The sequence below is a fragment of the Gobius niger genome (genome assembly GCF_951799975.1).
Source record: "Gobius niger genome assembly, chromosome: 21".
NCBI classification, from domain to species: Eukaryota; Metazoa; Chordata; class Actinopteri; order Gobiiformes; family Gobiidae; genus Gobius; species Gobius niger.
Window position 1 is genome coordinate 2944922 of NC_136872.1, and position 20920 is coordinate 2965841.

At 43.8% G+C, this 20920-nt stretch overlaps 1 protein-coding gene across 1 annotated transcript; it reads left to right on the forward strand.

The window, feature by feature from the left end:
* The first annotated feature begins 1285 nt into the window (after positions 1–1285).
* gigyf1a (GRB10 interacting GYF protein 1a) lies at positions 1286–19079 on the forward strand. Its single transcript, XM_079579673.1, has 26 exons — positions 1286–1528; positions 3029–3594; positions 3667–3730; positions 4485–4614; positions 4822–4917; positions 6901–7018; positions 8434–8545; positions 8618–8826; positions 9281–9510; positions 9756–9879; positions 10274–10441; positions 10527–10678; positions 10758–10920; positions 11016–11239; positions 11381–11481; positions 11649–11749; positions 11819–11892; positions 11968–12108; positions 12213–12386; positions 12484–12701; positions 12781–12938; positions 13011–13174; positions 13249–13293; positions 14257–14401; positions 15384–17707; positions 18856–19079. Exons 3-25 carry the CDS (start codon positions 3696–3698, stop codon positions 15449–15451), a joined length of 3150 nt encoding a protein of 1049 aa, XP_079435799.1. The 5' UTR covers positions 1286–1528; positions 3029–3594; positions 3667–3695; the 3' UTR covers positions 15452–17707; positions 18856–19079.
* Positions 19080–20920: the final 1841 nt, after the last annotated feature.

Sequence of the window (20920 nt, forward strand, 5' to 3'; positions counted from 1 at the left end):
TCACCCTAGTGCAAATGGAGATCCTCGTCATTAAAATGATGCAAACATTTGGGGTTGAAATGCACCTCTTTCCCCCCTGTAGATCCGGGCCTGTCTCCGACCCCTCTTTTAGGATCAGGGTGCCACTGCGGTGCAGCAGTTATACTGTGTGGTCTCGGGTTCAGATCCCTGGGCTGTGGAGTTGCCGCGCTTTCCCTGTTCCTGCGTTGGTTTCCTCTGGGTCCTCAGGTTTTCCTTACCACTAAAACATGTACAATAGGTCAATCCTCCTGCCGGGTGGTGCGTCTGACCACGAGCCTGGAGATGAGTCCCCTACTCTGGCGGCTCACTGCTCTGACAGGTCGTCCCAGCGGCATCGAGGATGGGTCAAATGCAGAGGACGAATTTCCCTTTGAGGATGAATAAAGTGTAACTTAAAGGTACACTGCGTAACATTTTGGACTATGCTGTTGCCATCAGTACAAAACATGCTCCACACAGTACATGCTATTTCTGTAGTGAGAAATCAAAGAATGGATTTGGACGGGAACCTAAACCTGTTTAAATCTCAAATTCATGCTGACTTTAGTCGACATCTCCATGGAAACGAGCTGGAGACGTACCCACTCGCCGGTAAAGTTATGTCATCTCTTAGGAGAGCTGAGCCGCTCACAGCAAAATCACTTTGTTTGTTTGGGGTATTTTTCAATGCTGGAAATATCTGTCATAAAATAAAAGCTTGTATTTCAATTTGATTTTTTGGGTAAAATTCTACGCGGTGTGGCTTTAACTTAAAATCTGTTGTGTAGCTGGTTATGACGACACACATTTCTGGCTGAGACTGGTTAAGTCAAAGAAATTCTGTCTCCCCCCCCCCCCCCTTCAAATTAGCCTGTAATTTCGATTTCGTTCAAATTTATCAGTGAGACTTGACCCACGGAATGTGTTATTCTCTCAAGCTTCTGACCATGTCATTGCCCAAATTGCCTTCACTACATACCTTGCGCCCTCTGCTGGAATACGCCGTGTTGATTTCTTGCAGCAAGACGGAATAAATGGTTTGCTTTAACGCTGCTGTACATTATTCTCGCTTAGGTGAGGAAAGGGTAAACGAGTTAAAGACTTGCTTTCTCACAGGGCACATTCCACCCGAAAGGCCTTGTTCGCGAAACTTGTACGATTCGCTCGTTTATTCTCGACGTTTAGAGTTGGACTCTTTATTATGAAAGTATTCGGTTCCAGCAGAGTTCGGGATCCCTGCGCCGCTTAGGTTTCCTGCTCGTGTGCTTGTATGCGGTCACGTGGTGTCACACGGACCGCCATGTTTCCGAAACACAAACAACAAGAAGAGCAACGATCCAGCAGACACACACACTGATACGCAGCAGCGACCGTCGGAGGAGAGGGACTAAATAAGACATTACAACGTCATTGTCAATATAGGATTATGCCGAATACAGACGTTTACGGTGTTTAGAGACCAATGCATGCGATCATTTGGCTGTAGACCGTCCGCGCAGACCACGTTAATAACTACAAACAGTAAAAGGTAAGCCGCGGTTCCTTTTTGCAGCTTCTAGCGAGCGGGCTAACGCTAGCTTAGATGCTAACCTTTAAATCTTAGCGCGTGCGGTTACCCGTGCGCTCTCTCCCGCGACGTTTCGTCCACGAACACGGCGTCGTCCCGTCACTAGTTGTTGTTTATTGTGTGATACGCGCGCTCGTGTCGCGGTGTTCGCCTTTATAAGATGATTGTGCAGATGTCCGTGCGCACATTAGCGGAGCAGGCCGTGCTAACTTCCCCACATCACTCCGCCCCCCTCCGCCATCATTCAGTGTCATCTGAACCTCCAGCCGAGGCCTGTGCAGCGGGGCGCCTCGCAATGTTTGGGAGAGCCAGGCCAGCCCGTACAGTCCCGAGCACTAATCATCGCGGGGAAGGCTTTTTTTTGTTTGTTTAGCGTGGCGTCGACGTGTGTTCCCGAGGCTAGCGCACTCTTTTCTTCCCGAAGCGCTGGTCCACAGGAGGCTAGCTAGTGCCAAAGTAGCTAAAGTCAGTTCCGTGTGCAGTGCTCGCTGTGCTACGCTATGAAGTAAAGAGGTCAGCAAGTTGGTGTTCAATACGCTGCTTGGCTTTAAATGTAGTCTGTTCATATATATATAAAAAGAAATAAATAAAAAAAGCACAATTTGTAACATATACATTTGCCTCCAACCGAAGCAACGTCGGCCACTCGTTCGTTTTCTCCACAATAAGCCCTTCTGGACAAGTAAACTACCACTACTTTATTTAATTATAGCCAAGCACATTACACAGTTGTTGTACTGTATTACCATAAAGACATATTGTATGAAATGTGTTTATCAAGCGCACATTTCCATATTAAGTAGAGTAAATATCGATCATAACGTATGTGTGACATATTTTTAGACTTGGTGCTGGTCAGACCCCAAAAAAGTCTTTTGCTTTATACTAGTTAAAGCATGTTGCTATTCTTGATCAGTGTTCATTTTGACAACATATGTTCATTTAGTTTTAGTTTTAAATGTAATTAGATTTTAGTCGAGATTTAGTCAAAAAGTGGGTATAGTTTTAGTCGATTAAAATTGCAGGTAAATTTAGTCGACTAAATTTAAGACAAATTTAGTCGACTTTGCATTCATAATAATCATAATCATATTTATATCGGTCCCCTGCTTCATGGAGCTGCTCACACATGAACAAAGCTCAGAGCTGCTCCTTTGGCAGAGAATTTACATGATCTGAGGCTCTTTCAGACTGTCAATAGAAGTTTGGATGATTTTAGTCTCTCCTTTTTTATTCAGTCTTATTTTAGTCGACATTTTAGTCTTAGTTATAGTCTCATGAAATATCACTTTGACTAAAATTATGATATATAAGTATTTATTTATATATGAGTATTTTAGTCGACTGTTCTTGATGCTGCTGTAAGTGCCTCCCAGAACATTGGAAATATTGTCACATTAAAGCAAGCAGACGTAGACGTTTATTTATTTGAACCTAATCCAATCATTTTCTCATCTACAGTGGTGCAAAGGAAGAGGTTAGACCTTGACGAGTGTCCGGGTGGCTCCCCTTCAGCCCTCATTTGACTGGGAGCGAGGCACAGGCTCTGGAGGAGAGCAGCGCTGAAGAGGAGAGCTCGCGTCTGCTCCTGGCAGCTGCTCCAGCAGACAGACTTTAACCTGTTGGCTCTTATTTACATTTTGGACGCTTCAGTTCATATTTTTACCTTTAATGTGAGGCGTAACTGCTGTACAAAAAAAAAAACATATTTTTCAAAAGAAGAGCGTTTCTTTTTTTCCATGGTGTTTTTGTTTATGTTTAGCAAACTGTTTTGGCTGTGAGTAGCAGGAGCTTCCATTCTCTTAACAATAGTCAAAACCCATTGTTTTCTGAAGTCACGGTCTGCTTACCTGGTAGTCCTCAAACACCTGAAACTGGCAGCTATTTTTTTTAATCTTGTGTGTTTGTGGAGCTCCGTGACCACAGCAAAAGCACCACTCAGCCTTTTAGTCACCTTAGCCTAATTTAAGCCTACCAGCTCAAGCCTGGTCCAGCTCAGTCCCGCCTGCTCCGAGTCCCTGGACAGGGTAAGAACCAAGAGGAAGAGTAACTCAATCACAGCAGCGTATGTGCCTCTGAATAACACTGTCCTTTCTTAGATACGCAATACTGTGTGGACGCGAGGAATATGACAGCTGAGACTCTTAACTTCGGCCCAGAATGGTAAGTTTGATTTCCTGCAAAAATGTCCAGTGCTGTTCAAAGTTGTAGTCGAGTCATAAATTGTCTAGTTTAAGTCACCCTCAAGTCCTTATTGTTTACGTCCAAGTCCAAGTTTGTGTCACTAAACATGAGCCCGACTGAGATGGCTTTTTGGGGCCCAATACTGATAAGAAGGGGTTTTGAAAGTCTGATAACCGATAAGTGTTTTGATTTCAGTAAACATGCCTTTACTACCACAGCACAAATTTATGCTTCAATAATCATAAACCTGACCTGCCACCTGCATTTATTCTCACTAATCCGACTTTCCCTGAGCCAATCAAAGTTTCAATATATGTTGTCCCTGCCCCAGAAACTAAACACATAATCATGTACCTACTTCCTGTGGACTACTGATGTTGGCACAAGAAGGGCTTGTTTTGGTCCAGCTTGTCCTAAAGTCAAAGAAACATCCCAAAGCTTGATGTGTTCAATAGGGCTTTTTATGAACATGATTCATTAGGGCAAAGGTGGTGTTGACTCATTTATTGGTTATTCTTTGATTATATGTCCATGATGCAGTCCAGTGTCAGTATTATTGCAGTACTTGATTGGTGGTACCAGTACCTGAACAATACTTACTGTTGCCTTTTTCTTGATTATTGTAGATTGTGTTCATGCCTATTCTGTGGTCATAGAGCTGTGTGAAATGCAGAGTCTGTCCAGCAGAGGGCGGTGCCAACTAAAGAATTAACACTATTTTGAACCTCTCCAGGCTCCGTGCACTGTCCAGTGGGGGGAGTGTGACCTCTCCCCCTCCCTCCCCTGCCATGCCAAAGTACAAGTTGGCCGAGTATCGCTACGGCCGAGAGGAGATGTTAGCACTTTATATCAAAGACAACAAGGTCAGTAAACACGGGCATCATCTACGCATGTATGTGTGTCGCTGTTGACAATGGACATTTCAACAGAAGGGCTACACTTCTCTGACATAGTCTGAAAATGCAAAACAGATGAAAATGGGAAAGTGACTCTTGCATCAGCTGCACACAAACAAACCCCTTTGTTTCTGACTGATCTTAGAAGTGGGACATGTGCACTGTTTGTTCCAGGTCCCAGAGGACATGCAGGATAAGGAGTTTGCTGCTATTCTGCAAGATGAGCCCATGCAGCCCTTGGCACTGGTGCCTCTCACTGAGGAGGAGCAGGTAAGGCTCAGGCGACACCATCTACCAGTGTCTCCACTACCAGTGCCGGCGCATTAACCTAGGAGTGACCAAAGCTAGACATCGACAGCCCTTTTAATGTCAGGTTTCATTTATTTATATTGCTGGGACAGTAAATGAACACACAGGCAATGCTGATTTGAATCTGTTGTTCCGCATTTGCACACGCACACATGCTCGTTCATAATCCTTTTACACAGACTCTGAAGTTAAGGTGGGGAAGCGTATAGCACAGTGGTTCTCAAACTTTATAATACTTTACAATATTTGACCTTCCAAGCATTACTTTAGTTACTTCATGATGAACCTTTATTGAATCAAAACTGAGGGGCTGAGGTCATGTGGTTTATCCTGCCTTGCACCGCCACCATTTGAGTTATAGACATGTTCTCAAATCAGGATTAGAGTCTCGCTTCCTTTGGCTTCTGGCAAACAAAGTCAATGTGTGTCTCGCAACCTGCGGGTCGGATTAGGTCACGGAATTTTAATTTCATCGTGGACTGTTTTGGGGTGGGCAAGGAAAGCTGATTGCCTCTGCTCATCGCCGTACACATGTTCTATTAAACTAATATCTTCTCAGCTGCTTTCTGAAGCACATATGAGGTGGATTTTCATAAAACAAGCAGCGTTTCGCAGCTTGTGATTCAGAGAACACTTGTATGTAGCTGAATAGAGAGTGTGAGAGCGCCACATTTTGTATCTTGTTGCTGATGAAGCTGACTGTAATAAATGAGTGCCACGGGTACCACAGCAGTTCTAGAAGTAGATGAAAATAAAACACGCTGTATATGAATATTAAAATTGGAAATTGAATTGCTATCACTATATCTGTCAGACAAATCGCAATTAACTTGGGTTAAATAGTTTTTTTGACACAATTGTGCAGCCTTATACTACTTCATAGAATATTTGTCTTTCAAATACCACCAGGCCTGCATGACTCATAACTAAAGCGTAAATGAAATCACCTGTAATAATGTTCATGAATAAAGCCTAAAGTTGCAGTAGTGAGTACCCCCCGAAGAAGCCCAAATATCCACGCCTGGGTGGTCCTTAAAATGGTAATTTAGAAAATGTAAGCTCCAACCCTTTGAATCCACTGCAATAGTAGAGAAAACTCTCCTGGGGATTTTTTTTCTTCTCAATTGGACAACATTTACCCCTGCCTCCTTGACCTTGAAGTTTTCCCCTAGGGAACCCTTAGAGATGTATTGTATTTGGAAGTAAATAAAGCAAATATGATTTGATATGAAAAGAAGTATAGAAAAGAAAGAATCCTCTCTGAAAAAGTGTTTTTGTTTGCTTGGTCCAGGTCGCAGAAAAATGGGGATTTTGAGCTTTTTGTTTTTTTAAATGAAACTTGCAATCAATTTTGTTTTCTGATGTTCATGTCAGTTATTGACAACAAAAGTTTAAATTGATATCTTGATTTGAACATTTTCCCTTACCTTGCCTGAACAAAGTGTGCCTTCTCTGGGCAAACTTCAAAGTCAAAGGGGCAGGAGTAAATGTTGTTGGAATTTGAACAAAATTCAGGGGTTGAAGCATAAATAATAGTAATTTGTACATTTCCATGGGAATCAGGACCACCCTAATCCACATGGATACACATAACATCACACCAGGGCGTCACAATATTGCCATGTCCTCATTTCAACCAAATAATTTTGTATTTCAAAGTCTTGTTCCACACATTGATTATAATTTGTGTTAGTTTTGATGAAATGTATTGTGTTGAAAGGGTTTAGTAAAATATTTAAATGAAATCGTTCTCGCTCTGTTCAGCACAGTTTTCCACATTGCTTTTTCACAAATACTTGTTCTAGCTTTACAGATGGTGCCAGTGTGTGATCTCTTATGTTGCCCGGTCTGATGCGGCCGTGCGCAGGCTGATGTCTGCCTCTGCCTGCTCACATTACTGAAATTCCTGCTGTCCCCCCCCACCTCCCCCTTTCTCCCTTACAGAGGAACTTCTCCATGTCTGTGAACAGCGTGGCCGTGCTGAGGCTGATGGGAAAGGGAGTGGGAGGAGCCGCGCCGGTGGGAACGGTCCGAGGGCGAGGGGCCACACGAGGCAGCAGAGGTAAACCCCGGCGACTCCGCACAGGGCTGACAAGTGGATGTGATCTCCATCCCTTTGATTTGAAAGATGACAGTGACAAATTCAGAGATAAATTAAGTTGCAAAGAGCTCAGTTCACTCTAATGGAGACGCAGAGCATACACTTCCTCTAGGGCTGTGCAATTAATTGATTTTTATTTTATTTTTCACTTTTTAATAAAAAAAAATACAAATTTGCAAAGCAGACTTGCATATTTCATGGCACTGGGATTATTTCCCCTTCGCATTTCACGTGCCATGGCTCATGCTTTTGCCTGACTTAAAAACAAACAGTGCTGCTCAGTTTGCTTGTGCAGGTGTGAGGGCCGGCCAGCAGGGGGCAGGTGTGAAACAGAGACCTCTCCTTAATCGAGGCAAACTTGAATTCATTTGTACTTTTATGACTGTTCAGAAAACAGGAAATAATGAGCATAGTTTTTTTAAAAATTAATAAATATATAAATAAAATAAAGACCTTTTTTTTTTATAGGGAACAAATATCGTGATTTCAATTATGACAAAAATAATCGTGATTATTATTTTTTCAATAATCGAGCAGCCCTAACTTCCTCTCACGTTTTTTTTTTCCCCCAAATTTGTAGTATCACAGTTGAAGCATTGCAGATTCAAATGGTGGTAATTGTGTCAAGGGTTACATCGGAGCGGAAAAATCCACGATACATTTCTAGAAACTTGAAAAAATGTAAACCGTCAAAATGCTTAAACAAATATTATATTTTTGTATTTTTAGTTGAATGAACAATTAGTGGGTGAACATTAGTTGCTCATTGAGATGTTTTTGAACCATAAAACATGCATGTTCCCTTGTCTTGATGTCAAAGCAGAAGCCTAATTTCCCGAACCTACATTCTGCTTAATCCTCTTCATATTAAGCAGTGGGACAATCTGCAAAGTTTTTTTTATAATTGTTAACTTTTATCACATGTGTTTGGTTGAATTCACCTGTCACTTACTCGGATCATGACGCATGCTGAGCAATACTGTAGGAGGAGTGGATGCATTAAACAGAACAGACCTAAATTAGACACAGTGTTGTAATGTAATACTGCACACACTTGATGAATCTTTGCATGATGGATCCAGACATGGGATGTGTCTATTCCGTTTCCAAAAGCTCTTCTTTGTGTCGGCCACAAACTAAAACACTGTTCTCTTCAAACACTGGCGTCAGATATAGTATACACTGTCAGAATCCTTTTTATGATGTCATTTTCTTAGACACTTTTCAGTTTATAGCTACCAAATCAAATGTTTAGTAGTCTTCAGCTAAGTTAATTCCCCGTTTATTCACATTCATTTTTATACAATCCCATTAATTCCCATGGAAAACGTCCAACATTGAATTTTGCATCCCTAACTGTGTCACGTTGTCTTTAGGCGGTCGTGGTCGAGGTGAAAGTGGGTTTTACCAAAGAAGTATTGAAGAGACTGAGGTGGGCTTTGGCCGCAATGTTCGAGAGATACATCGCAGTCAGAGCTGGGATGACAGGTGAGAACTAGCCAGGTGAACTTCTGCGAGAGAGGATTTTGTTCCTGATGAACTGATTTCCTCGGCTCACAGGGGCGAGCGGCGCTTTGAGAAGCCGCTGCGCAGAGAAGTGGGGCGTCCAGGCTTTGAGGAGGCTCCAGGCCCTGTTGTTCCAGGGAGGAAGGAGTTCGCAAGGGCTGACAGCGACAACTGGCGCACCCTGCGAGAGGAGCAGGAGGAGGAGGAGGCGGCGGCGGTGGAGCCAGGAAGCAGCTGGAGACTGGCTGGCCCACGCAGGGATGGTGCGTATCACCTGTGGGGCTGGGTACCGTTAAATCATACCAGTCTGGTGTGGGGGGAAAAAGTATCCCAAACAGGTACCAAAACAAAAAAATGTCAAAGGCTATCTTTAGAGGAAGTGACTTGGTTGTTTCAGCTCAAATAAATGTTTTTTGGATTCTTTTTGCCCCATCTTTTTCTCATTTTCTCCCCTTAGTTTACTTCCATTTTTACCCAATTTATTCCCCTTTTTTTTTCTCCCTATTTTTGCCCTATTTATTTTCCAAATTGTTTTTTATACACATTTTCCTAATTATAGCCACAATTTCCCCCATCGTTAACCAGGCAACAGTGTGACCTGTCACCTCTCAGCTGAATGTGTTGATGTGGCCTGCTCCATCCTCCCCCAGGAGCATCAGTATCTTTTGTATTTCAAAGTGCTGTGGTCCTGTATTGTAAAGGTCTTATGCTTGTCAGATGGTGCTCCTCGCTCAGCGGGCTGGCGGGATCACCTCAGCGCTGGGGAGGGGCGCAGGAGGAAGTTTGACTTTGACTTCCGTGACTCAGATGGCCATGGTGGGGGGCGGCGGCGTGCAGGCAGCGACGGGCCGGAGGACGACAGAGATGGTCTGCCTGAGTGGTGCACCGACGAGGAGGACAGTGAGATGGGCACCTTCGATTCCTCTGGAGCCTTCATGCCTCTGAGGGTGTGTATTCTTCATCAGCTCACGCCCTTTCCATATCATAAGAAACATGGGAGTAGGAACAGTTTTACTTGCGTCCTTAAGTTCATCCTAATGTGTCATTGTTTTGTCCTGTATTAATATATTTGATTGAGAAGTTATCATATTGTCTTACCTAACAATTTTCTACAAAAACTCAATCCCTGCAATGTGTGATATACCTGTATGGACCCAAAACAGCTTTAAGCACCTGACTGTTTTATACTTAGAAGTCTGGGAAAGATGCCATCCTAGAGGAGGAACTGGAATTCAAAGCAATTGAAGATGAGGAGGAGCAAGAGGAGAGCCTCGAGGAGCCAGAGAAGATCTGCTCTGAAGGAGAGAAAGATTTTGGTGAGAAGCATATTTGACACTTTTTGGCTAATTCACTACAGACTCTGTCAAAAATAAATATAATTAGTTAAGCCTACAGCTGTTCATTGTATTTTATAACTGAGAAAGTTCTTATCTTTATATCCAAAACATTCCCAAATTGGAGCCTCCTTTTAGGGCTCAGTGACCCGTTTTAAGCACTATCAAGGTCTCTTTACTCTATACAAGCAGCACACATGTCTTGTCTTCATCTCTGTAGGACATAGACATGTGAACTCTGGTAGTTTACTGACGTGAGAGACGATCAGATAGAAATAGATAGATTTCTGCACAGAGCACCTTAACCACACTGAGAAAATAAAAGTTTGTGGTGGAGCACTGCCTCGATCGTATCATAATTTACTTTTCTCCACAGAGCGTAGTAAAGCCGGGCCTGGGACGATGAATGGAGAAGAGAAGTTTGCTGCTCCTTGTGCTTCTCCTCCTGGCTGCAGCCCCCCCTCACAGGATCCTAAGCCCAGTGTGACTGCTCTATTGGTGGACAATGGGCTCACTCTGAAGCAAAACAGCACAGCCAGCCAAGGCAGGACACCTGCACCATACTCAGAATATGACACTGGACCTGTTCCTATCAAATTATTAACAGAGAGGGTGTGTTTTTGTTCCAGATGTGTCTCCAATAGGCGAGCCGAAAGCTCATCTCTCTTCAAGCGCAGTGGCCTCCTGTGTCTTGCCTCCACCTCCTTCCTCTGCGCCCCCTCTGGCCCCCACAGCCGGAGGAGACCCAGAGGACGACGAAGGCATGAAGCATCTGCAGCAGGTAGCGTGTGCGCCCCCATTTACAGCCGACTCCCATTAAGTGTTTAGTGCATCAGACATCCATGCTGCTCTGTGTGCAGGAAGCGGAGAAGATGGTGGCCTCGCTGCAGGACACCTCTCTGGAGGAGGAGTCCTTCACCCAGGGTCTACAGCAGGAGAGTCGCAACACGGCCGCCGCTCTGCCCCTGTCCCACGAGGCAGCCATGAAATGGTTCTACAAAGATCCACAGGGCGAGATTCAAGGTATCCTCCACACCCTGCCGCTCTTTTGGCTCCTTGTGCTTGTAACCCTGTTGTGGTGATGTTTGCAGCTCGTTTTCACTGTATCTCTCCTTCAGGTCCTTTCAGCACTATGGAGATGTGCGAGTGGTTCCAGGCGGGCTACTTCACCATGACTCTGCTGGTGAAAAGGGGCTGTGATGAGGGCTTCCAGCCACTGGGTGATGTCATCAAGATGTGGGGGCGGGTTCCCTTCGCACCTGGGCCCTCCCCTCCGCCCCTGCTGGTGAGACAGCCCCCACCCCTGCAGCGCCCGCAGTCCAACCGGGGGACCTCTGGGACTGTGAGTCATAGCTCCAAATACAGTTAACTCTGTGTCTTACTGCATTTCTCCGTCTCTCTCTCTGGTTCATATCATTTGGGAGTACAATTCAGCTCATGTTTCATAGCTGTTCTGTTGTTAACTCAACCTGTGTGTTTTTAGGGAAACCATGACCAGGAGAGGCTAAAGAAGCAGCAGGAGATGGCAGCTGCAGCTCTGTATCAGCAGCTCCAGCAGCAGCAGTTATTCCAGCTCATAAACAGGTACACAGAACAAACAGAAGATGGATAAAAGTGGCGCTTATGGCCTCTGGGGGCACGAGTTACTTAGTACTGCTTTAAATGTTGCTTTTTTATAAATCGATCAGGTCTCTGCTGTGACACATTGGTGCACACCACTGCATTGTAACAGGGTTTGTCTTGTGTTGTAGGTGCAGTGAGCAGGGTATGATGCCTTCGATAAACAGGTCGATGTCAGTGCCAGACACAGGGTCCATGTGGGACATGCATACCTCAGCTTCACAGCCGTCAGGTAAACCGTTCAGACTGCAACTTGTGTGACTGCACAAGTGACCCTTAACTAACCCTATGTTTCCTGCAGGCAGTGAAGCCAGTCTTTGGGACATAACAATGAATCCTTCTACTCAGGGTCCAACTCTTGAACAGCTTCAAAAGGTTTGATTCTCCACAAACTGCATTTCTGTGCGGTCAGCATGCGTAGCTGATTTCAAGCTTCTCTTTTTGCTTCAGCTCCAGGACAGGAGAGATGCTGAACTCAGGGCTAAGCGTGAGGAGGAAGAGCAGCGTAAGCGCAGAGAGGAGAAGAGGAGGCAGCAGGAGGAGCAGAAGAGGAGGCAGCAGGAGGAGGAGGAGCTCTTCAGACGCAAGCAGGTAAAAATCTGCCAATGCTTTGAGACTTGCTAGTTTTGAACGTTTTCACCACCTTTTGTTTTGCAAAAGTATTTGTTGTTAACTGCCTGTTGTTGTTGCTGCAGTGTCGGCAGCAGCAGGAGTTGCTCTTGAAGCTCCTGCAGCAGACTCCTCAGTCCCAGGGGCAAGGGGCTGGCGGCTCAAGCTGGGGCGGAGCTTCCTCCTCTGGGCTGTCTAAATCAGGAAAGCCCCCAGCTCTGACTCTGCTGGAGATGCAGAGAGCCCAGCAAAGAGACCGCGTAAGTCATTTGATTTTTACAAAGGTTTTATTTTTCATCACATTGTGGGTTGAGACTGTTTCAAATATGGCAAATATTTGATGTTTGTTTATTTCAGCATCAGGGCATGTCTATGGGCAACTCATCGATGGGAAATCAGTGGATGGACGGTGTGGGGATGTGGGGGGGCGCGGGGTCGATGGATGGCAAATCTGCGAGTGGAGGCTCTTCTGGAGGCATGGGCATGTGGGACGAGGCGGTGAAGAACCAGAGTCTACGCAGCAACTCTAACAACAGCATGGGCCTGAAGAACAGCCGGAGCAGCCCCTCTCTCAGGTACCACAGCCCGCTCCTGGACCACCTCCCTGCGCCCTGTCTCTGTTACTCACTTTGTGCCTGACTGTTTGCCCTGCAGTGAGCAGTACATGATGCGCAATCGGAAGCGAACAGATGATGAGGAAAAGCTGCTGAAGCTGCTGCAGGGCATGAAGCCTCAGGATGGCTTCACCACATGGTGTGAACAGATGCTGCACGCTCTCAACACCTCTGCCAACAACTCCTCCTCTCTGGACGGTAGGCCACACCTTGGTGCTGCAGTAATGTTAAAGAGCAGCCTCATGCTAAGACCCTGCTTTCTGTTTGTAGTGGCCACTATTGTGGCATACCTGAAGGAGGTGGAGTCTCCCTATGCAGTGCTGGACTTTATCCGGTCCTATCTAGGGGACACAGTGGAAGCCAAAGAGTTTGCCAAACAGTTCCTGGAGCGACGTGCCAAACAGAAAGCCAACCAACAGAGGCAGCAGCAGCAGGTAGCTGTGCCAGCCAAGCCCTGCCCTGTGAATGCTTGTCTATAATGTATTCACTATTTCATTGTTTTTCACAGTTATCAAAGGAAGTGACAGGGTTAAACATGAACTTCCCTGTGCAGGTTAGTATATGAATGCCATCTGCACACATCACCAACATGTTTGTTTTATGGCTCAAGAAAGCTAAGCTGTAAGGGTAGACCTTACTATCTAAACCAAACATGATCTGAACAAAGTCATGGAACACACATTTTGCTACAGAAATGTGATGTGAAGAAGTCTGAGGAGGACGATTTATCAGAGCCTCATCAGCTCATCAATATTAAGGCTCATATTGCACAAATACAAATAGGAGCTTATTATTTGTATGGCGTAACAATGCACTGTGCAAAAATCTGACGATATGCGCTGTACTGAAGTGACGGTGCTGAGGGGGCATGTGTGCGTACCCAAACAGTGCATATACATTTTTTTACTTTAAATTATAAAGCAGCTTTGAAAAATTAAAAAGGTTTTGCCAGTTTTATTCTGAGACTATAAATACTGCCTGAACATTTAGGATTATTTATTTCAAAACCAACATATTATATTGTTCTTGAACTGAGAGAGCTGAACACATCGTGCATCTTTGAAGCCTGCACTCCACGCGCCGCCCAATCTGCTTGTTCGTACCTCCTACACCACGCCTCCTCCCTCTCTCGGTCCTTCGTGTGTTTATCCAAATCCAGGCTCTCAGCACTGATGTGAGATCCGTCGCGGCACTAAAAAGCTGTTTAGTTGATGTGCGAAAAGTGAAACCACGTGGTGTTTAACAGTGAGGCCGCTTTTAGAGCCAGAGCAGTGCTGCGTTTTTATTTTAATTACGGCTTGATTTTCAATCCGTCAAAATGACGGACGGCCTTAAAATTTTCCTTAAATGGCTTTTTGTTAATGTAGCCTCTGCTTTCAACTTTCAAACAAGATATAAATGAAAGTATCTAAAATGTATATAGCTTGTGGTATCCTAAAGTAGATTAGCCATTGATCATCTCGGTAAATATTCCACAATAGTACTGAAGTTTACATCCCTGTCATCTCTTTGTCAGGACTCAATGCGAGGTATGAACCCTACTACCCTGCAGTCCATGTTCCAAGCCAACCACATGGGCAAGGGGAGTCTCTATGACAACCAGGGGGGCAAGATGAAGAAGAAACCACCCCTGATGCTGCACTCTGACCCCAGCATCTTAGGTATGTTTTCAGCTCCAACATCACAAACCAACAGGGTGTATGTAATTGGTGAAGTCGCCTGTCACTCACTCAGCACCATGAGCTTTTGAATGGGTCTGAATTGTCAAATTGTGTGCAGTTACATACAGGGTTTCCACTGGGCAACAAAAGTCTGAATCAATTATACCTGAAATGTCATTAAAAGCCTTACATTCAAGTTGGCATTACATCTAAATAATGACATTGCACAATTAGTTTTAGTATTCATTAAATCAAAACAACAAATATGGCATAAAACACATTCAATTGTAGTTTTGGCTCAAAAAAGAATTAGCTGCTCAGATTTATGTTTTGTATTTGGGCTTTAAAAAGCATTAACTGTGACCTGCTGCTACCTGTAAACACTGGCATTTAGTTTACAAAATATATATAATATAACATTATTTATTTGACAAAATGCCACACATAAACATTTTTCATCTACAGTGTTGTGAGGCGAGCAGGCAGCTCTAAGACTGCACAGAGCAGGAGCCTTGTGTAGTGTTAACACAAGCTTACCGCATTCTTATGTATGATCGCTAACCCATCAAAAGCTAATCCTTTTGGAGCGATCACCACAAAAACGACTTTACACACACAGTATGATAAACAGTCATGTTTCAAATGTCAACTGGTAATGGGAGTCTTCCAGAAACATGAACAAATGTTCTAATTTGGGCATTTCCAAAGTACAACTAGTTAACCGTGCATGTCTGAGGATAACTTAATGTGGCGTGAAGTCTTACAAAGACTTAGTGAGGGTCTCAGAGTCTTAAAGGTCTTGCATGTGACGCTTTAACTACTGTAGTTGGGGAAGCCCCCTCGAATGGGACCGCTCACATGTGACCGCCGCTGTTCTGCTCCATTTGAAAAAAAAAACTCTTCACAATCGTGATGCTTGCCTAAAAGTCGTACAGTTGACCCCATACTGGACTTTTGACGTTTTGTTGAACTGTCTCCACAGGGTACTCATTCCACAGCGCGGGGGACTGTCTGTCCATGAACGACTTGGAGATGGTGGAGGAGTACTGAGGCGTGACCGCAGCAGCAATAGCTACCTGAGGCCTTCTTGTCTTTTAATCAGACAAACCTGATGACGAATGTGCACTGCTGGGGGAACCGCGGTGGGAGGGGCCCATCCTCTGGCACTCTACTATAAGCACCTTATTCTCTACTGATGCACTTTAACGAGACGGATTTGATGTGAGCGCGAGTGTGAGTGTGAGTGTGTGAGTGGGGGGCGGGGGGCGGAACTGGAAGGGGAGCAGACACAACGCTGAGTGACTGTCAGGGGGACCTTTACTTTATCAGAGGGCAAATCCTTTCTCGAAAAGACAAACACTGTTGATATTTCCTGTTCAGCATTTTTTATGTTTATAGAAAAAAGTCAAGCTATTGAAAAAGTGGATTATAAAAACTTGAAGATTTGCACTTGCCTACAAAAGAGATGAGAAAATGAGACACAAAAACAAAACAAAAAAACAAAAAAGAAAAAAAAGATGACGGAGGTTAGTGGAGAAGTGAATATTTTTGTGAATGTGATGCGTGACCGAGTGAGTGTCGTAATAACAGTCTGCACAATGTTTTTCTTTTTGTTGCTTACCAAGATGTATGAAACATAAGAGGCCATTTATGTCTATTTTTGTTGATATAGTAATTTTGTATTCTCATGAAAAGTGTGTGTGGATCCAAACTGGAGTTTGGATGTTTTAGGAGAGCAGCTGAGAGAAAGAGGCCAATTGCACAACTCTCCTTTCTCTCCTCAGCGCTTCATCCCTAGAGCGTCTGTAAATGTTAGCTTTGCTTCTTATGTGACCACCACTAGGTTCTCTCCTTTAGCTTCTCCTGTTGACCTGTCTGTGGGCAGGCCAATGGTGAGGGGTGTGACGTGTGCGTGAGTGTGTAAGGACTAAGACTACAGGTACTTGTAAATCCATGTGCTTTTGTATGACTGCACATTTGTGCCTAAGAACTCGATAGGGTGCGTGGCCATTGAGACATTACCTTTGGACTGAGTGCAAGTGTGTGTGAATGTGTGTGTGTGCACAGCACAGTGAGTGTGGGTGGTCCATCTGAAGGTGTGATGTGACCATGTTGCCTTCTGTCAACTCTCGAACTTGTGAATGAGAAGTGTCGAGTTTCTGACTTTGAAAAAACGCATCTTAATGTGCAAATGCACAGGACGGTGCATGAAATGTTAGCATATTGTGTTACGTATTCGTTGTTGCAATTTGATAATGACGAGTTTTCATTTTGAATGAAAAATTTATCTGAATATATACATTATATACAAAGTTTCAAAGTATTTGGACTAAGATAATGAGCACTTGGGCTGCTATTTTTGTTTTATTTTTGTTTTCATTATCACCATGTGAAGTGTGTGTTGTTTCTTAAGAAAATATTGAATGTATTCCAAAAAACAAGAAACTTATGCTGATACAGACTTTCCCACAGAAGATTTCAAAAATGGAAACAAAGTAGATTTTTTTGTTTTTACCACGGTGAAGTACATGTGTGGAAACGGTTGAACACACTGCCTCTCAGACTGAGACTGCCTGTTTACACCGCATGGACATGTGGCTGCAGTTTAGTTTCTTCACCTTGGTTTTTTGTTCCCACGTATATGAAAGTGGGCTTTGCAAGTGCGCTTCTGCCATTCTTTTTTAGTTATAGTTTTTTGGGCCGCGTGGCAGGCATCCCGACGTGGACACGCGTCCCGACATGGACACGCTCCTGCGAGTGGACGCTCTGTGGTCCCCTGGTGTGGAGCAAGAGCGTGGACAGGACAGGGCAGGACTCGGCGGGTGCTGGTCTTCACCTCATCAGCAGCACCCAGCTCGCCCTCACCAACTCACCTATGCACTTTGGTTCATTCAAGCTGTGAGGTACCAACGCGTCTACAGCAGGAGGTCTGTGCTTTCTATTTTTTCTTTTTTTTTTTTGAAAAAGAAATTTCCAAATTAAATCAGAGACTGGAGAGGCCTGCTGTCTCCTAACTATTGTAAATAACCATATTTTTGTAGTACTTTTCGGAGTGGAAACCTGTCAATGGATGAAGGAAAAAATGCAAATGTTCCAAAACCTTTTTTTGGGATCTGAACTTGGATGTGTTTCCCTCGTGTGCCAGTAAAAAGTGGGACTGGAAGGGAAAGCATGTGGACTAGTGTCTAAGTGTCCACTCAGCACATCCAGAGGACTGTGTGGAGACAGTAGTGCTGCAGAGGACAGCCCTGGGAGTGGCCTCGGGAAGACGGACGCTCCAGACTCGGCCTGCTCTTCCTTCTGCAGGTGAGGGTAACACAACTCACTTCATGATCTCTGTTTTTGTCTTATGTGAAAGTGCGCACTAGCTTTCAAATACCACCAAAACTATTTGACCACTTAAAATACTGTAAATGACCTTCTATGCATGGGCGTAAATATGGGGGGGATAGGAGGGTTACAACCCCCCCCCAATATGCAAACCTAACTAATGTAACTAATTAGAGCCCTGAAGGGAATTGCCTCTCGACCCCCCCAATATTTTACCAAACGTTACGCACTTGGTCCATGACCTTCCAAGTACCACCTCTTTAAATATCTGACCTTCCAAGTACTGCCTCTGTAAACATCTGACCTTCCAAGTACCACCTCTTTAAATATCTGACCTTCCAAGTACTGCCTCTGTAAATATCTGACCTTCCAAGTACCACCTCTTTAAATATCTGACCTTCCAAGTACTGCCTCTGTAAATATCTGACCTTCCAAGTACCACCTCTTTAAATATCTGACCTTCCAAGTACCACCTCTTTAAATATATGACCTTCCAAGTACCACCTCTTTAAATATCTGACCTTCCAAGTACCACCTCTGTAAATATATGACCTTCCAAGTACCACCTCTGTAAATATATGACCTTCCAAGTACCACCTCTTTAAATATATGACCTTTCAAGTACCACCTCTTTAAATATCTGACCTTCCAAGTACCACCTCTGTAAATATATGACCTTCCAAGTACCACCTCTTTAAATATATGACCTTCCAAGTACCACCTCTTTAAATATCTGACCTTCCAAGTACAACCCCTGTAAATATATGACCTTCCAAGTACCACCTCTGTAAATATATGACCTTCCAAGTACCACCTCTTTAAATATCTGACCTTCCAAGTACCACCTCTGTAAATATCTGACCTTCCAAGTACCACCTCTGTAAATATATGACCTTCCAAGTACCACCTCTGTAAATATTTGACCTTCCAAGTACCACCTCTGTAAATATATGACCTTCCAAGTACCACCTCTGTAAATATTTGACCTTCCAAGTACCACCTCTGTAAATATATGACCTTCCAAGTACCACCTCTGTAAATATTTGACCTACCAAGTGCGATCGGGACTAAACCAGGTCTAAATTTGGTAAAAGATTAAAATGCTTTTGTCTGACTCTGTGCAGGACCGGACTGTGACCACCCCGTCCCCCTGGATCTCCCCCGGTGGCGCCGCCTTTTTTTTAAGAGCTCAAACCCTCAGAGACTCGGCCTCGGCACCTGAGCGACGGGGGTCTGCGTCCGCTGAGGATTCGTGGATGGGGATAGACTTTGACCAGTCACCGTTGTTCCTCCAGAACAGCAGAACTGGGAGAAAAAAAAAACTCAAATGTATAAAAAAAAGAAATAAGACTTGTAAAATACGGAGTACATTACAAGTTTAAGGACACTACATCCAGCGCGGTATCTAGTCAGCGTGGCTCTGTTTAGGACCACGGGTCAGCACGGTCAGAAACATCAATCAGACTGCTTACTCTAGGCAGTCAAGCTCTGTACATTTTGTAAATATCCCCCCAAAAATCTGTCCCGTTATTTTTTGCTGTATTTCTGTTCTAAATGCCTTAAATTGTATAGTTTTGTCCTTGAACGGCTAACTTCAAAAGCTTGGGTTGAAAGCACCCAGTTTGCGGTATGGTTGAAGATGGGCACGTCACGTTCCCCCAGAGGAGGTTAGCTCGGCCGTGGACAATGTTCCTTTTGCTCTTCTGGTTTTTCACAGTGTATAGTGTATTCTCTTAAGGTGAGACACTGCAGGTGAAAAGGGAAAAAAACGAAGCAATTTGAAAGTCAAGCTGTAAATGAATGACAAATGTTGTTAAAAAAAAAAAAGTATTGCAAGTCCTTCAACGTTTTCATGTGGTAATGCGGCATTTTAAGTGTAAAAAGTGGCCAAAATTGCCTTTGTTTTGGAGGACAACATTGGGATTGTAGACTGAGCCAGGTTTACATTCATGGGGTTGTTTAGTGACACATTACATTCAAAGATACTTTTTTTTATATATATATATCCTTGAAGAAAGTAGTCATTACTAAAGAAAACAATCTGTATCAATTCCGATTTTGCCCCATTTCCTATCGTTGGAAGCTTTATAAATCAGACTGGGACTGAAGAGTCTGTAGGTGCTACTTTTAGTGGAGATGTTTTCGCTAGAGTTTGAGAAAACGGACTTTGATGAAGAGTTCTCACGAATCTATAGAGGGAAGTAGATTATTAAGCATTTGATTTTTGTTGATTAGTATTTGTTTGCTTTTTTTTTCCTGGTAAAAGCACACGTTAAGAGAGCGAAGTGACCCAGAAGTCTTTGCCTGTAGTGTCTCCCCTTTAGTCTGGGCTGAGGACTTGAGCTGACAGCTTTTACCATTTCAAATCTCCACATTGGTTGCCAGATAAAAAATGGCAGCGCGTCTTCAAGCTGCTGCCGGTGCATTCAAATGGTGACAGTTGATGGCAGTGTTCATTTTGTCAACTACTATGATATATTATTGCTGATTAAAAAAGTAAAGGCTGAAACTTAATCAGGGCTCTGTGCCTGACTCAATAATTGTCATGAATATTGGAACAATTTTTGGATTTGGCAATACATTGTGCAGCTTTATACTAAATGCAAAGATATATTTGTCTAATAAAGTAAAAATGAGCAGCAGGAACCAAAGAGATCCAGGAACAGGTCTGGTCTTGGAACCCAGCCTGTTACAAATAATAACTTTTGACACTTTTGGATTGACTGAACTTGAATTAAGGCTTAGAATAAACCTGAACATAGTGTGTTGTCAACATTTACACTGCTTGACAGAACTGCATATATGGAGTAAGATGGCAAGTCAATCAAAAATAATCAAATGATCCTGAAGCGGAAATGACACTTCTAAAAGATATCGTTTGTCGTTTGTAAGCGCGGAAACGATGTTACCGTCGGGGGTTTGTGCGAACACACGGCGCAGGTGTGATCGACCGCTGGAAATCTGCTCTTTTAAATCAGTGCGTCCCAACCTTTTTTTGTCTTGCGGTCTCCTTGGACCTTTCAGTGGCAGACCGTGCACCTCTTACCTCAAGGTTGTTGCAGTTTATTTACAAAGCAACCACTTAAAAGCGCTATTTGTAAGTAAAAATAATGTTCAGTTTCCCCTTTTCTTTTTTTTTTCCCTTCAATCTGAAATGGTTCCAAGTACCCCCTGCTAGAGTACCTCCCT

Bases quoted from the DNA above. Each gene is read 5' to 3' on its own strand.
- gigyf1a (XM_079579673.1), top strand. From the start codon at position 3,696: ATGACAGCTGAGACTCTTAACTTCGGCCCAGAATG. The intron at 11,893-11,967 runs GTTTGATTCTCC...TTTTTGCTTCAG, and splicing joins CTCTTGAACAGCTTCAAAAG to CTCCAGGACAGGAGAGATGC. The intron at 12,702-12,780 runs GTACCACAGCCC...TTTGCCCTGCAG, and splicing joins CGGAGCAGCCCCTCTCTCAG to TGAGCAGTACATGATGCGCA.